Source organism: Polyodon spathula, chromosome 31 (assembly GCF_017654505.1).
Source record: "Polyodon spathula isolate WHYD16114869_AA chromosome 31, ASM1765450v1, whole genome shotgun sequence".
NCBI lineage: Eukaryota > Metazoa > Chordata > Actinopteri > Acipenseriformes > Polyodontidae > Polyodon > Polyodon spathula.
The window spans coordinates 1,577,813-1,593,121 of record NC_054564.1 but is presented as its reverse complement, the minus strand read 5'-3'; the positions used below and the strand labels follow the sequence as shown (position 1 = coordinate 1,593,121).

Below are 15,309 nucleotides of genomic sequence, written 5' to 3'. Positions count from 1 at the left end.
CGGGAGGCTACAGGGTGCTCTTAGGGGAACGCTCATATACCTGACACGCCTGCAGGCAAACTCGTGCACAGCCAGGCAACTAATAATACCATTAACACCAATTAATTCTTAGACTGCAGGGTAGTTTACTACATCCAGTACACTAAAGTGAAGTGCTAGTTCAAATCGACTGGGGGGAAAAATAATAACAACTCGCCCTAAAAGCAGCCAAAATCCCATCTTGATACGATTCTTCCAGCCGTGTCCACCGCCGATCACTTCTAAATCTTTTGTAGTCATCTTTGTATTACTTTAGTATAAATACATGTTAATTTGGATTCATATGTTGTTTTTTTCTGACTTTATGTGAACGAAAAGACACACATTTGCCCGTTTTCCCATTGGAAATAGTGATATTTTGAAATATCACTGTCCTGGTCACAAAAGCAAAGTTTGTGGGGAATAATAGCCATGTTCGATACTTTTGAGGCATACGCAATTAGGAAATAACACTTACTACCCAGGAACAAAAACATTTTTTTTTTTGTTACACAGTGTTATCCGAGCAACAGACCCATTGCCGCTTCCAGCTCAATCGGTAATAATAATAATAATAATAATAATAATAATAATAATAGCTTCCCCGACAGGCTAACAACATTTAATAACTCGCGATTCACGTCAATCACAATCATCAGAGCGCTTGTGCGCCGAAGCGAGGCGATTCCGAGGGCTTTATAAACCCCGGGGCGCACCGTGACCCAACAAGCGAGTACAGCGGTGTCTTTCTTTTGGGAAATTAGTTCTTGTTGATCAGCGGTGGACACGGCTGGAGGAATCGTATCAAGATGGGATTTTGGCTGCTTTTAGGGCGAGTTGAATTATTTATTTTTCTCTTGTAGGTTTTTAAAGTAGTATTCCAATTTGGTGGGCTGTTTTGACTGCGTTTTAGGGCAGTTTAACTCGCCTCACTATTTGGCTTTCACATATTTGAACTATGTTTAGTTCAATGTTTCTCGATATTCAGAGTGAAATGTGCAGTGAGCATGCTGTGAGGGTTTTTCTTCTTTTTTTTTTTTTTTGTCAGGCTGATTTAAACTAGCACTCCTCTCAGTGGACTGGCTGTAGCACACTACCCTGCAGTTTAAGGGTTAATTTGATGGTTAATGGCGTTATTTTGCATTTTCCAGAGTTGTCTGGCTGTGCACGGGTTTGCCTGCAGGCGTCGTCGCTCAGGACGTGTCAGGTAGATAAGCCTTCCCTTAAGAGCAACCTGTAGCCTCCTGTATTTTTGTTTAATGTCATTGGTTGTCTCTTGGATACAAACTTAAGTTAACAGTGGGCTGCCGAACAATGTCGCATTGGAGAATTGGACCAGGGCTGCTGCCATTTCACCATGGAGTCGTGTGACTTACTTTAACAGACAGCATTCTATGATAAGTTTAACAAATTGATGTTATCATATATATATATATATTATAATCTCACATGGCTTTATCTAGGGAGCCTCAAGGTATGCATCAGCTGGCTTTCTGAACATAGCTAATTGAAATGGCTTGTTCACTTAATGCATTGGCCAACAATGTGTTGGCTTCAGAGATGTAGCTAATGAAAGCTTGGCTTCACTCTGTCAACCGCAGCACTAGTCTCTTGGGTTGTGTGGTTTATTTAATGGTGTTTGGATAAAGCTGTGACTCTCATCTGAATTCAGGAAGCTTCGTGACAGAGTGTCGGGATCGCTACTTCTGGATGTCGACCAATGGCAGGTTTGCCGGCGCCCGCTTCCGCTTTGACGTCATTGGTAAGTTGAGTCGGTTGTACAGTCTGCGTGTAGGGTTGGTAGTTGTGAGGGCATTTGCCTGAGTTTTGGCATTGAGTCTGGGTATTCATTAATAAACCTTTACTTTTTAAAGGTAAGCATTTTGTCAGGATAATGTCATGCGTAAACCTTGTCTGTCAAGCTGAACGCATTGTGCTGTTGGCATGGCCGTAGCTAGAGTGGTTTACATGAGGTCCAAACGCCTTGAAGCACATAGGGGGTCAGCCTTGCATATTGCATACCTGTGTTAAACTGGGGGTGGTATACATGCAGACTCCAAAGCATGGGAGCTGAACACAAAGTGCACTCTGATTTTATGTGTCTTAACTTCTGGGGGGGGGAGGGGGGGGATAAATGCACGGGAAGGAATTGAGGCATATCAGGATTTGGAACTCCATTCAAATGTGATTAAACTGCATACAGTAGACCTATTAGCAGATCCACTAGCTGCAGCCTGAGCAGTGATTCTTAGAAGTACATGTTTATAGTAAAAGATGATGAATGCATTTGCAGTTTTCCACATTAAATCAGTGTACTTTTAAGCCATCTAATTTATTTTAACCACTCTTGATCAGCATGTCATGTAGTTCATAGAATACCAGAAGGGCTCTTGATTATTCTATTAATTGAATAGAACACTGCATGTTACTCTAGAAAAGTCCAAGGTCAATCCAACTGAAGACTTTTCCTTCAGTCAACTTTTCATCGCAAACCTTGGTTTGAATAAACCTTGGATTTATAAGCTTGACTTTTTTTTTTTTTTTTTTTTTTTTTTTTTTTTTTTTTTTTTTTTTTGTGCCTGTTTGCACAACAGGCATACTTGGGGATTATATAACTGGTATTTTAAAATGCCCTTGGCTGAATTTATTTTGCATGCCCGTTGTCCACAGATCCTGATGTAGTTTCTCACAGGATGACTGGTGCCTCAGTGGCAGAGCGTACTTCCTTGCACTTGAACCCTGGACCCAGTATAGCAGGTTTTGTTGAGGTGCACAGTAACTTTTGCAGAATATCCTTGACTTTTTAGCAAGGCATGCAGCAACTCTTAGGTGACTGATGAAAAACCATTTTCTGATACTGTGGGCTACTAATGGCAATTAAATAAACCAAGTACCACAGAGCCAGTGTCAGTTGTACGCTGCTTCACTGACAATGTTTTATCTGTTCATTCTGACAAGATTTCACTTGCCTGTTTTCCAGCGCATGGCCACCAGGAAGTGAGGTGCATGCTGTCATGTTACCTAGGTAACCCAATGCAACTTAAAGGTCCAACATTGACCAGCAAAACAAGAAGTCTGGCAGGGCAAACATTGCTTGTATTCAGGGATATCATGCTTGTATTTCTGGAGTAAACAATCTATTGTGGAATAAAATATTCAAAGGCATTTGTTAATGTTTAAGCAATGAGCCATTGTCCTCATTTTGAGGAAGGGGTACTTTGCAACTGAATGTTTAACTGGACGCCATTTGATTACTGACAACTCTCCCTCATTCACTGCAAAAGTAACTTGTGCCTTTTTGAGTTTATGATGACTCTGTTTAAACAACCGAAGTTTCTTGCTGTTCCTCTCCCCTCCAGTGAACACTCAATTTTCTATTTTGAGCTTCATAGCCGGTGTGATTTCATTGCTGATTACTGGAACACATCAGCCTTCCTTTCCTCAATAGGACAGCAGTTTGTAGCCAAAGCTAAGGAATTTTCCCTGTACAGACTTTCAGAATAACAAATTAAATGCTTTATTCTCCCTTGGAATATAAGTTGGTACTGATGGGTTGTGTTCTGTGTACAGTTGGTTGTGTCAATCCCTATGGAAGTGACTTGTTGGAATGTTTCTCATGTCTCTCCCCCCAGATGGAAACGCTATTCACCCGCTGAATGACAGCTATGCAGCGTCATGTGGGTTCACCTATTCCTTCAATCTCCCCGGAGACCTGATCTTCAGAGCCTCGTTCCTGGCTTGTCATGTGCAGAGCATGGTGAGTATGGCACTGCGGTAACGCTACTGTGCCTGTTTGGTTTATTTTAAAATTTGCAGTCTTGTTAAAATCCGTTCACATTGGCAAAACATTCAATTGCTGTTAGCCAATTAAATTGCTCAACTGCTTTTCGTTGGAAGACAATAGCAGCAATGCTCTCCAATATCCATTCCAGTTCCTTTTTAAAGGACTTGAGGGGCTTGTTTTTCCAAGGCAGTGGTGTTTTCCCCACCCTGGTGATGAACCACCCTGTTTGCTAGTTCTTCTATCCATGTATGCTGCTTGTGAAGGATTCTCCAGCATTGAATCGTTCTTTGTCTGTTCTGTCTAGAATGATGTCTCGTATGTTCTCCAGTACCGCTTTGTGAAAATGGACTCTCTGGGTAGAGAGACTGTCTACCCCTTCTCCCTGTCCTGCAGCACTGAGAGCCCCTGGAACCCCCGTGAGGTCGTCTGTGAGGAGAACTACATGGAGGTGGGATGGAGGGCATCAATCACCCCCTGCCCCTAAAACAAGGGGTTTTCATCTGGGGGGCTTTCTATTGAGCAATTAATCATCTGCTGGATTAATTACACCCTGTTGATTTTAGGGATGGATAAGACTCCTAATGGATAGTTTCATCTATTCCAGGTTTTACTAGTTTGATTCACCAGTGTCTAGGTGACAAGCTTGTAACAACTAGGAATGGCTCCCACTGCCATGCAGTGGGAGTCTTGCTCCCATCCCTGCTGTTCTAACCTTTGACCCTCCTTTCCCAGGTATCTGTCAGGAAGAATGTTCCAGTTATTGCTCAGGAAGGACTGGCGAAGGAAGACTGGGAAGCAGCACTCTCCATAGTGAGTGTCCTTTCAACTGGGACAGGGGTGTCCTCTGTTCCAGGAGGGCAGTAGTGCCTTCTGGCTTTCATTCTACCCTGAGCTCTCAATTGGTCTCATTAAATATTGGACATTAACAATATCCCAGCCTCAATGTTTTTTACAGGTAGTATGCCTTGAATCCAGTGCATTTGAAATCTGCACCTATGAGATTTAACCATATCCAATTCAACAATCATCTCAAGTTAGAGAGCTTAAGTTTGAACAAAGACCATATGGTCCTCGGACTGGAGTCTGCACCTTCTGGTGTAGATGTTTTTATTTCTATAGAACTTGCACTGCCTCTTGTGGACAGGCTCTGTAACTGCACCTCTTCCCATGTCTGACTGGCTCTGGTTCTCAGCTGGCTTTGTCTGTTGCACTGCAGGCCCAGGAAGCAGTGATGTCTGTGTGGCAGGTGGTATTCCACCAGACCAGAATGCCCCCCAAAACCATGAATGCCACAGATGCCCGTTCTGCGGGGTACTTTGTCAACTCCACAGCCAGCCGCGTCCTCTTCCGATCACCCTACGGCATGCCAAAGTCCGAGGTGGTCATGGTGAGAACTTCTGTAATCCCAAACCCAGTTTCATTTTATAACTGGTGTGAAAGCATCCCAGGACACTACAGAAATATACATCAAGCCAAGAGCTCCAATCTGCTTGCTAGTGAAAGGCCATGTGAAATATGGTATTGGGAGCTTGGAATTTAAAATGCTGACAGTTCTTAAAGCTAATTTTTTTTTTGCTATAAACTATGGTAATGACTACATTAAGTTACTGGATAGGCTGTTGGGTAGATCTGCCTTTCTCAATTGCTTATGAGTAAATTGATCTAGCCCAACTAAGCTTTAAGTTGGGTGTTGACACCTAATCATACAAGGTATGAGTAGGAATAAAATTGTTTGGCAGATGCCTATCCAAAACTTCAGGGGTTTTGGGCAGTACAAAGCTAATGCAAGATTTAAATGCAGTCTAGTTTACAGTAGCAAATGCTACTGAAAGCCAGGTAGGATGCAACAAGTTAAGATTACAACTTGCATTTACAGTGACCTAGTAATTTGAACATCCAGTAACATGATGCTGAGGTCAAGTCCAATGCATGGTAGAGGTAGATCTACAAGTGCAGTCTAAACATATGGGTCTTGGAGTCAGTGAGATGCGAGGCTCATCCTAGTCTGCTCCAAAGCTCTTTTCTATCCTCAGGTGGAAGGGATCCCAGTGGAAGCCATCAGAGCCACTGTCTTCTACAAGCAGAGGTGGATGCTGCTATTGGTGGACACTTCGGCTGCCTGTGCTAAGAGTGAGTAGCTGAGCACAGCAATCCCAGAAGAGAGCCAACAGTGTCTGCAAGCATTCAGAACTTCAGTAGATTGCTCCCATGCATTGTACATGCTACTTCAACTGGCTGTAGTAGCTGCACTTGGACACCTGGTGGCACTGCTATGCAGCTCCTCATCCTTTAACCTATTAGCCCTTTGTGTCATTGTCCTCATTTGAGGATGGGTTAGCTTGTAAATTGGTGCCTTTTAACTGGCATATCTACATGTAGTTGGTTTCTCTAACCTGTAATGCTCCTGTTTACTGCAAAGTCTAAATGTAGAGTGACTTTAGCATAAATAGCTAGTTCATTTTGGTTCAATAGGTTACTAGCTCTGCTAGTATAGTCCTGTGAATTTTTTAAACTAATCCCAACCCCTTTATGTAGGGAGAATAGACTTTACAATGGTATACTGATTGTCTCTCTAGACCCCTCTGTTTTTGATGGCACCTACCTGAGCTGGGTCACCCCAAGGCTCTTCTCCCCGCTGGTCCTGCATCCCACCCAGTTCCTGGATAAGCAGATCAAGATGGGAGTGGAGGGGAGGCCCCTGGATGAGATCACTGCTACTAGCCGGGGGTACCAGCTGCTGGTTAACAGCACTGCAGTGAAGATCCGCATTCCCTTTGGTGCTGTGGGAGGATATCTCAAGGTAACAGCCAGGGTCTGCACCCTCTGGTTGGGTCTCCATGCCTGTGTGTAGGCTTGGTGGTTGGAGAAGGGGTTGTTTCTAGCTCTGTCCTTCAGGTGACTTAAAACAAGGTACAATTGGAAGTGACACTGCAGTAGTTGCTGTGTAGTACACCCTAGTCTAAGAGGCAGTCTGTCATGTTTTTGCATATCTGGAATTTTGCAGAGTCATGTGATTGACAACAAGTACAACCAGATGTATGCCATTGACCTCTTTCTGGAGCACCAATGGGCTGATGACCTGTGGGAGGTGACCCAGCACCGCTCCTTCAAGCCAGTCCGCTCACCCTACCTCCCTGAGACCCCCTATGTGGTGAACAGTAAGTACCTGCCCATCGCAGCCCTGCTGCTGCACCCAGTCCTGGGGTTCAGAACTCGCCTTGTTCAGGTATATTGCTCAATCTCTCCATGTCTGCCTTGTCAGATACCATCCCGAGTGAGAAGGGCTTCACGGTGACCCTTGGTAACTTCAAGCCAGATGTCGAGCTGAAAAATCTGACCATCAACGGGGTTCCCCTGACCCTTCCTGAGGCTGAGAATAGAGGTGTGAAGATCATTGAGGTCAAGCACCCCAACGGCACCAAGGACTTTGTCCTGAAGGTCCCCTTTGCCAACCCGCTCATCTTGGAGCAGGTGAGGGTGAAAGCCTGCCTACTGGGTCTAAGCCTAGGCTTTGTTTGCCACAAATCTGTAGGCTGTAGCTGTGTAGTCAAGAGGCTGGTCTTGTGTAGTATTTGCTATAATTCACCTTGATAGTGGACGAGTTGAGGGTGCAGGCTCCTGGATATGCCAGATTGCTACTCTTGATCCAAGGAGCACGGGCCTGAATTCTCCTTCTGCCCCCAGGCCAGGCACCCAGTAGGATAAACTAGTCCATTCTCTAGTATGGCCCCATAGCTTGACATCCATGTTGTTGCTCCTTGGTGAACATCTGATTAGGACAACAGCCCCTGACCTTTACCTCTTCAGGGGTGTTGCTCCTGGGGGGGGGGGGGGTATAATTTGGGAGAGGTCAGGTTAATTAATTGCACAGCAGTTAGCCCATCCCTGTTAATACCTCTTCTCTTGCAGTACATTGGTGATAATTACAGACGGTACCCATTGAATATCAACTACACTCTGAACATCGTCCCTGTAAATGAGACTTATTTCCACCCAGCCATGATCGTGTGCGATGTTCAGGATGTTGGTAAGTAATGTGGTTGTGGCAATTCCAATTGGTAGTGCTGAACTAGAATGACAGTGCTTAACTTGCGTGCAGGGTCTGGCGAGTAAGCTACAGATGTGTCTTTGCTGCCAACAACCCCTGTTATGAACTACGTTCTCCTGAGCCCTGTGCTGCTCCATGACTTCCCTCTGCAAGGAGTTTCATTCAGTCTTGATGTAGACTGGTTCCAGCCCTTTACTCCCTCTCCCTTTCTTCTCCAGTCTATCCTGATGTCAAAAGCATTTGTACAAACACCAGCATTGTGTTTGAAGTGACCGCTGGCAACATGGACTACCAGTGGGAGCTTTGCATTGGGGAAGAGCCTATAACCCCAGAACTGGCAGCTCGCCGAGGCTACACAATGACCAGCCGGCCCACGATCAGAATAGAGTTGCCGCTCTTTAGTATTGGCTACATCTATGAGGTAAGAGTCTTTGGTCCTGGAACTGCTTGACAAACTCCTACTGCTAGGGCTGTGGCTTCAATTGTATTGTCAGGTGTATCGGTGGGGGTTAAGATCTAGCTGTACTTGTCAATAACTCTAGGTCCTTCATGGATTACAGCCATCCTATCTCCAACTACATATTCCCTGTGACCAGAATGTGACTTAGTAGCTCTAAATCAGCTGGAGCCAGAGCATTTTGCTGTTCACCTTTTATCCAAGGTGATTTACAATTGCCAAATATTTAGTGCAGTAATACTACTAGGATGCAAGAAGTTACATCTACAATGGCATTGTGCAATAGTACATTAGCTGAGGATCCAGGAATGTGGTGCTTGGGTTGGGCAGGTATAGTGCACAGTAGGTGGTGGGTATCTACAAGTGCAGTGTAAGTGACTCCTCCATGCTTCTCTAAGGATATCACTCTGAGGGGGCTTGTTGGTAAAGTGGTGTTGATTCTCCGAGACATGAAGAGCTTGAAGGAGGAGGCCCGGTTCGAACAGCGCTGCCCATTCCCAACAAAAGAGATGCTGGGTAAGGGTGGCTCTTTCTCTCTGCATGGAGGCAGCAATCTGCTGGGTGGTTAAGGAGGGTTGTTGCTAGGTGGTGTCTGGTTCTGACCTTGACAGTAATTTAACCTTGTGCACAGTCTTTTGGATGAAATATTGGGGGGGGGGGGGGTTCCTATTGGAGGTGGCTCTGCATTTGCGTAGTTCACACCTTGGTCTGAAGTCTGTTTGGATAAGTGTTTGCTAATTGGATGAGTGGTGGCCAAAGTTAGCCCTTCTACTCCCTGTTTTTCTAAAAGTAACCTCAATCCAGACCTTCAAGTAATTGACTCATTTTGCCTGTTAACTAGTGGTGGATTGGCCCTCCAGGACTGACTGGATGCCCTTGGACTGGTTGAGTCTACCATGATTTTGGTTCAACCATTGAGAGGGTTGAACTCAAAACTGCCATTTTCACTTGGAGATGGGCTACCTCCCAAATTGAGCATCTATCTGTTAATTCTCATCTTTACTCTGCTAGTCATGTCAATGTAACCTGATTCTACAAATCTAGCCATGTGGATGCTTTTATGACACCTAAATGTAAGCCTAAATGATTACTTTGTCTTTTCAACCCACTGACGCTCCATCTTCTGGCTATGAAGTGCAACAGCATGAAACTTGACTGATTTATCAGCATGTTTTAACCAGACTACCATTCAAACAGGATGCAGCAACTTGTAGCCAAAACTTAATTCTGCAGATGTACAGCTAGTGTTCTGAATTTCAGAGATTGCTTTGTTCTCTGCTCCAGTGTGCATACCTAATGGAGTGATGTCAGTGCTGGTGGTCCCGATGGCTCCTGTACCAACTGTTGATCTCGCCAAGACAACCCTGCTGGATCGGGACTGCAGGCCCACAGAGGCTACCTCAAACCGGGCCCTGTTCACTTTCCGGGTCAACACCTGTGGGACCAGGAGCAAGGTGATGGGGGAGGGGGGGAGAGTATATCCTGCTTCATTCAAAGAGTCTTTCAATTAACTCCTTAATTGGACTAATATCTAAGATTCAGTTTTATTTTTTTATAGTTCACTTAATCTCCAGCTCTAAGGGCTAGAAGCCCAGTTAGAGCAATAACTTGCTCTAGTTATTTTTAGGGCTTTGTTGGAATGAAGACCCTGATGTTCCAAGAGTTTGAGAAGCCCTGGTCTAGATCTGCTTGTTCCTATGGTAACTGAGTAGCCCATTTAAGGAGCTGTGAAGCATGTTGAAAGCTGGATTAAATAGTAGCTTGGTTCGTGTATGTTTGCAATTGCTTTTAAGACTATGCTTGTTGGTTTGCTTTATCTGGCTGCTGTATTTTCAGATTGATAATAACTACCTGGTCTATGAGAATGAAGTAATCTATAGTCAGGAGCTGTTCCCAGCCAATGCTCCCATCATCACCAGAGATTCTGAATATAGGTGAGTGGGAGGGATCAGGGTTGTGCAAGAAGCCCTCTGGTATACATGAAATACTATAGCCATGATCAAAAGCTTTGCCCCTTTCTGTGAAGGGTGGTGGGTTATTCACTGACGAGACAGAACAGTTGTACTTGGAACACAACCCAGGTGCCCAGTTTTATTTTTAGGACAGTTATTTTATTTTTCACCAGCAGAAGGCACTGTTGTCCATGGGCTGCCTATCAACTATGATGGACAGCACCACAGAAATACCAAAGTTGGTAAACTAATTCACTGCAGGTGCTCAAAGAAATAAAACGGAAGGCAAAAAGAAAGAAACACCAACTACAAATAAAAGGTGCCCCACTTGGCAGCGTTATCCCAGTCGCCGCTACCCGCATGACCCGGATCACCGACCTACTCTAGCAGCTCCCTGCCCTCTCTAAACAACCCTTTGGGGTCTGCCCAAGGGTTCCCCACTGTCACTCTGCCTTGTTCGTTGCAGTGTTTCTCCCAGCTGGTTTCTCTGTCCTCAACCAGCACTTGCATAAACGCAGCGTGTTTGCCCTCTTAGATCTGAGGAAACGGCAGAGCATTTTTTATAGGGCTAGCAATCTCCCAAGACTCCCCCTCTCAATGGCCGAGAAGTGAAAGTCCACACGCCCACTTTCCCACCTCCCTGTGTCACTGCCGACTCGCAGGGGTTGTTGGATGACTGCCGCCCTCTTCCTGCGTTACTGTGAACACACCAGCAGAGTTGGCACAGATCTCCCCCTGCTACAGTGACACTAACTCATTTAGCTTTAGTCAAATGAAGCTTGCTTGTTATGGTAAACGTTGAATACATACTGCTATCTATATACTTGACAACTTGTAGTGATTGTGTAATGGAAAGCTTAACTAGGTTATGACTAAATGTGCTGCAAACTTGGTTACAATGACTTGGTGTCAAGAGAACCAAGTTATGAGTTGTCATATTTTGGGCATTGCACTCTTTGTATGGTACTATAGATCTATTAGACTAAATCACTGACAATTGAGAGTTGACACTTTGAAGTCTAGTGTGAAATACTTTGCTGTGGCTTCTGGTATACTTGCAATGTGGTGCGATCTTGGGTTTTTTTTTTTTTTTTTACTGATCGCTTTGATCCTGTAATCTGGCATTCTAAGTGATGCAAAGCTCTTGGCTGTAGCACAGCACTGCGCTTAATTTGAAAGTTAGTTTGTGCATGAGGACTGTGTAAATGAAGTGGAGATACTAAGAGGGAAGGAGTGAGGGGATGGAATGGCTGCTCAGGGTTACCTAATCATGTTGGGCCAGTCGGCTCCTTTTGTAAGACCCAGATTAATTCTGAGATCTTCTACTAGAAGCTGGATGAACTTGGATAGGCTGAACTTTGTCCCAGGATGCTCTGGCAAGTGCTGTTAAACCTCCTCTTTGTAGGCTGACTATCCGTTGCCGGTACCCAGTGAGTGACTCCAGGAAGATCTTTGCTGAGAGGAAGCTGGTTCCAGCCCCTGGATCCTTCTCTGCTACAGGACAGGGGACCCTGCAGTTCCAGTCTACCCTCTACAGTGGTAGGTTGGGGTGGCTTAATTTACCTGTCAGGGGTGTGTTGATAACTGCCTTTTTTAAAATCCATTCATCAGGCAATTCAAAACCAGCTGTCCTTGCTTCCAATATTTACAATGGTACTTTTTAAATGCTGCTGTAATGAAGGTGGCTGTCTGTTCATCCTATGGCATTTGCTTGTATCTGGGGTGAGGGGGGACCCACTTGTGAAATATTGGATTGCCACTGTACTAATCTGTGGTTATGGTCCAATCATATTGGCTGGCTTGCAGCTGTGGCATTGAATAGATGTTTTTATTTGTTCCCCTTCTAGGTGACAAGAGAACCAGAGATGTCTTGAATCTGAAAGCCCGTCTTGCTAGAGGTAGGGCAGCCTGAATTAAACTCTGTACCCGCTCTTCTATCCACTAACTGAATGACAATCTACACTAGGGGGTTAATAGAGTATTGATTGTTCACACCTGTAGCTGCTTATTAACCCACTACATGCTGTTCATTTGAGGACGGGCAACTTTGTACTTTGACCACTTCAGCTGGATTCTACCTGTTAAATTCTCGGACTCCAGTTTAACTGCAGACCAATGTAACAATTCTGCAAATACAGGCCTTTGGATGCCTTGATTTTTTCCTTTCTGGTGGTAATTCTCCAGTTTGAGTTTCTAGCCAGTGTGAAATGTCACTGACTTAAGGGAACACTAAGTTTTTAATGGACTTTCTGTACAAGCAATGGTTGACTGACCTGCCAGCAGTGGCAGCGCTACCTGCAATGACTCGAGCTTCAGAAGCACAGCAGAATACTGTTTTACTCTCCCTGCAGATGTGAGCTACTCCCAGTTCTACTCTGCGTTCCCTGTGTCCCAGTCTCTGCTGGAGCCCCTGTTCCTGCAGGTTGAGCTCCTGAACCCCCACAGCCTGGCTGACCACCTCATCCTGCAGGACTGCTGGGCCACACTGACCCCTGAACTGGACGCCAGCCCTCAATGGGACCTGGTCACTGACGGGTGAGGGGGAAGGGGGGGGGGCTGTGCCCATACTCTGGGCTCATGCCATTCCCTTTAACATGAAACTAACTTCACAGCAAGGAAAGCTGCCTTTCTCCCACTTGCCATTCTCTACCAATTGATGGCAATGCTCTTCCGCATTCTCAGTCTATACTGGGAGATGCAGGGATGGAAAAGACTCCAAATGCATAGCAGCGCCGCCCATTCTAGATTTTGAGCTTGATTAGCCACAGTGTTAAGGTAACCAGCTTGGGTGTGTTATGAGTTTGACATACCTGAGCTTGTTGCGGCTCATCGAGCTCTTATTAGCTTGGAATGGGTAACACTGCTAAGCAGCAAGTCTTATTTCCATACTTGCAGATGTATTGTAAGTTTTCTAAGGTTCACCCTTGTCCAGGACTGTAATCCCCATAGCTGTCTGCAGTGATGTCGCATGCATTGGGATCCCTCTTACTGTGGGAGTGAATGGAGCCTCCTCGGTGATACTGCATCATTTGTACAGTGTAACTGACTTGCATTTACTGTCTGTAACACTAATGGCACCTATTGGGTTTTAGTATCAACTGGTCTATAGTCTACATGTGTCTTTACTTGCTCACCTCCTAACTCTGCCCTCTTGTGCTTTTTAAACTGTTTGCTGCCTCTTGCCTGCTCTGCTAGTGCAGCCCATTCAGCTGTGCTTCCAATGTGGTCTTGCAGTGACTCTGTTCCTCTTCTGCAGCTGCCTGGTCACTGGAGATTCCTACAGGACTCTATTCCACCCAGTGCCAGCCAGCACTCTCACCAAGGCCTCCCCCCATCTCCAGAGGCTTGAGGTCCAGGCACAGCAGTCTAGCAAGGACCCTGCCTTCTGGGGACAGGTTAGTGATTCTCCATTAAGGGGATCCCCAGACTTTCTGTGATAACCCAGAACAATTAACACTATGCAATTGGTAATTCGAGTGCTTTTATTAGACTTCAGAAACAGTAAGCAATAGGAAATGTGTTTAATTCACTCATGACTTTAGACCATGTGGCAGTCTGTTCCTCTGCTCTGAGCTACCTCTCCCTCTGTTCCCCAGGTGTATTTCCATTGCATGGCAGTAGTTTGTGATCCTAACCTGGAGGATACCTGCAATAAGACTTGTGTACCTGGAGAAAAGAGATCTGGTAAGCACTTGATCAGTCCTGAATACAAGCTGGAGTGAACAGTAGTTTGGCATCAACGCAGCTGTGTTAATCTGGTATTGAGGGGAATACAAAACCAAACTTTCTACCAAATAACTATCCTGTTTGATCATTCTCTCTTGTATAGCATTCAAATACCTTTGTTTTATAGGTGGAGCTGCAATTGATAGGTTGAAGTTACAGTAAACGTAATCCAGTCATGAACATTCATTAGGGAAGTGACTCCAAAGAACATCTGGCCTTGGTCAAACCAAACGCTCACATGTTTACCTAGGATTACTGGTCTGTTTTGTGTTTCTCTCAGCCCGTAGCATTGATCGGTACAGTCAGAGCCGAGGCTATGCTTCTGCCGGGCCAGTCCAATTGGTACAAGGAGGAGTTGTGGATCTTAAAACGGCAGGTGAGACTTGTTAAATCCTAGCCATTGAGTTAATCTGGAGTTGATGCTAAGGAGAACCCAATAGGTGTTGAAGATTCTAAAACCCTTCACTAGGCTTGGTGGTTGGTTAAAGGGGCTTAAAATAGGGGCACAGCATTTTGTTGCCAAAACTAAGTTAAGGCATTTTGTACATGTGTAAATTAATCCATACAGATGGTGTTCAAATGTACTTTCAGAAAGCTGACTTGTAGGGCACTCCAGTTGCCAGACCATGCTGACTGTATGGAGGTTTCTTGTTGCTCACCCAGTCTGGTTCTGTTTCAGACTACTCCTCCTTTGTGCTGGTGCTGGGTGTGATGGCTGCTCTTCTCGGAGTTCTGCTCGCCTTTCTTGTTGCTCTTGCTGTTGGATCCAGAAGAAGTTAAACTTGCACTAATACAATAAAGGTGCTCAAATGAGTTGTGTCCTCTCTGCTTGGTTTTTCACACATGTACCCTGAAGGTACACAAGGAATAGAGTACTTATTCAAATGTCTTAATTGAGTGCAACTAGTATTGTAACGAGGAAACTGACCTATTGGATCCAACCTGTTTTTGTATGCCTAATTGCAAAAGGTTTGCATCATTGACACCTGAGGTAGTTTAGTATCTGGTCTCAGATTGATGCAGATGGGTGTGGTGTAAATCAGAATCTGGTTGATCAGGTTCTGTAGACTTAATGGGTTTAGTTAAGGGAATGGTATGTGTCTTAATCTCAGATTTACAGAAGCCTAACTTGCAGAATGAGGTCAATCTGCTTGTAGTAGCAGCTGTCGAGTCTTGCTAGATCCAAGGGATTTTTCAGAGCAAGCTTGGCTAGGTTGCCCATTTTATACCCTCTAAGTTTTCCAGCTTCTCGCTGGGACACTTTCCTGGGATGTCTGGTAGTCCCAATACTGTGTTACCCTGTATCACAAGACCGTCTTGTGCA

General features: G+C 44.9%; 1 protein-coding gene across 1 annotated transcript; it reads left to right on the top strand.

Moving 5' to 3' along the window:
• Positions 1-1,696: 1,696 nt before the first annotated feature.
• On the top strand, positions 1,697-14,765 carry LOC121303225. Its single transcript, XM_041233794.1, has 21 exons — positions 1,697-1,780; positions 3,651-3,775; positions 4,107-4,250; positions 4,535-4,612; positions 5,019-5,189; positions 5,836-5,932; positions 6,379-6,602; positions 6,807-6,960; positions 7,065-7,273; positions 7,712-7,829; positions 8,069-8,271; positions 8,706-8,823; positions 9,592-9,761; positions 10,144-10,241; positions 11,665-11,798; positions 12,107-12,157; positions 12,611-12,794; positions 13,516-13,654; positions 13,856-13,943; positions 14,266-14,361; positions 14,665-14,765. The coding sequence occupies exons 1-21, from the start codon at positions 1,729-1,731 to the stop codon at positions 14,763-14,765; spliced, it is 2,754 nt and encodes a 917-aa protein (XP_041089728.1). The 5' UTR covers positions 1,697-1,728.
• Positions 14,766-15,309: the final 544 nt, after the last annotated feature.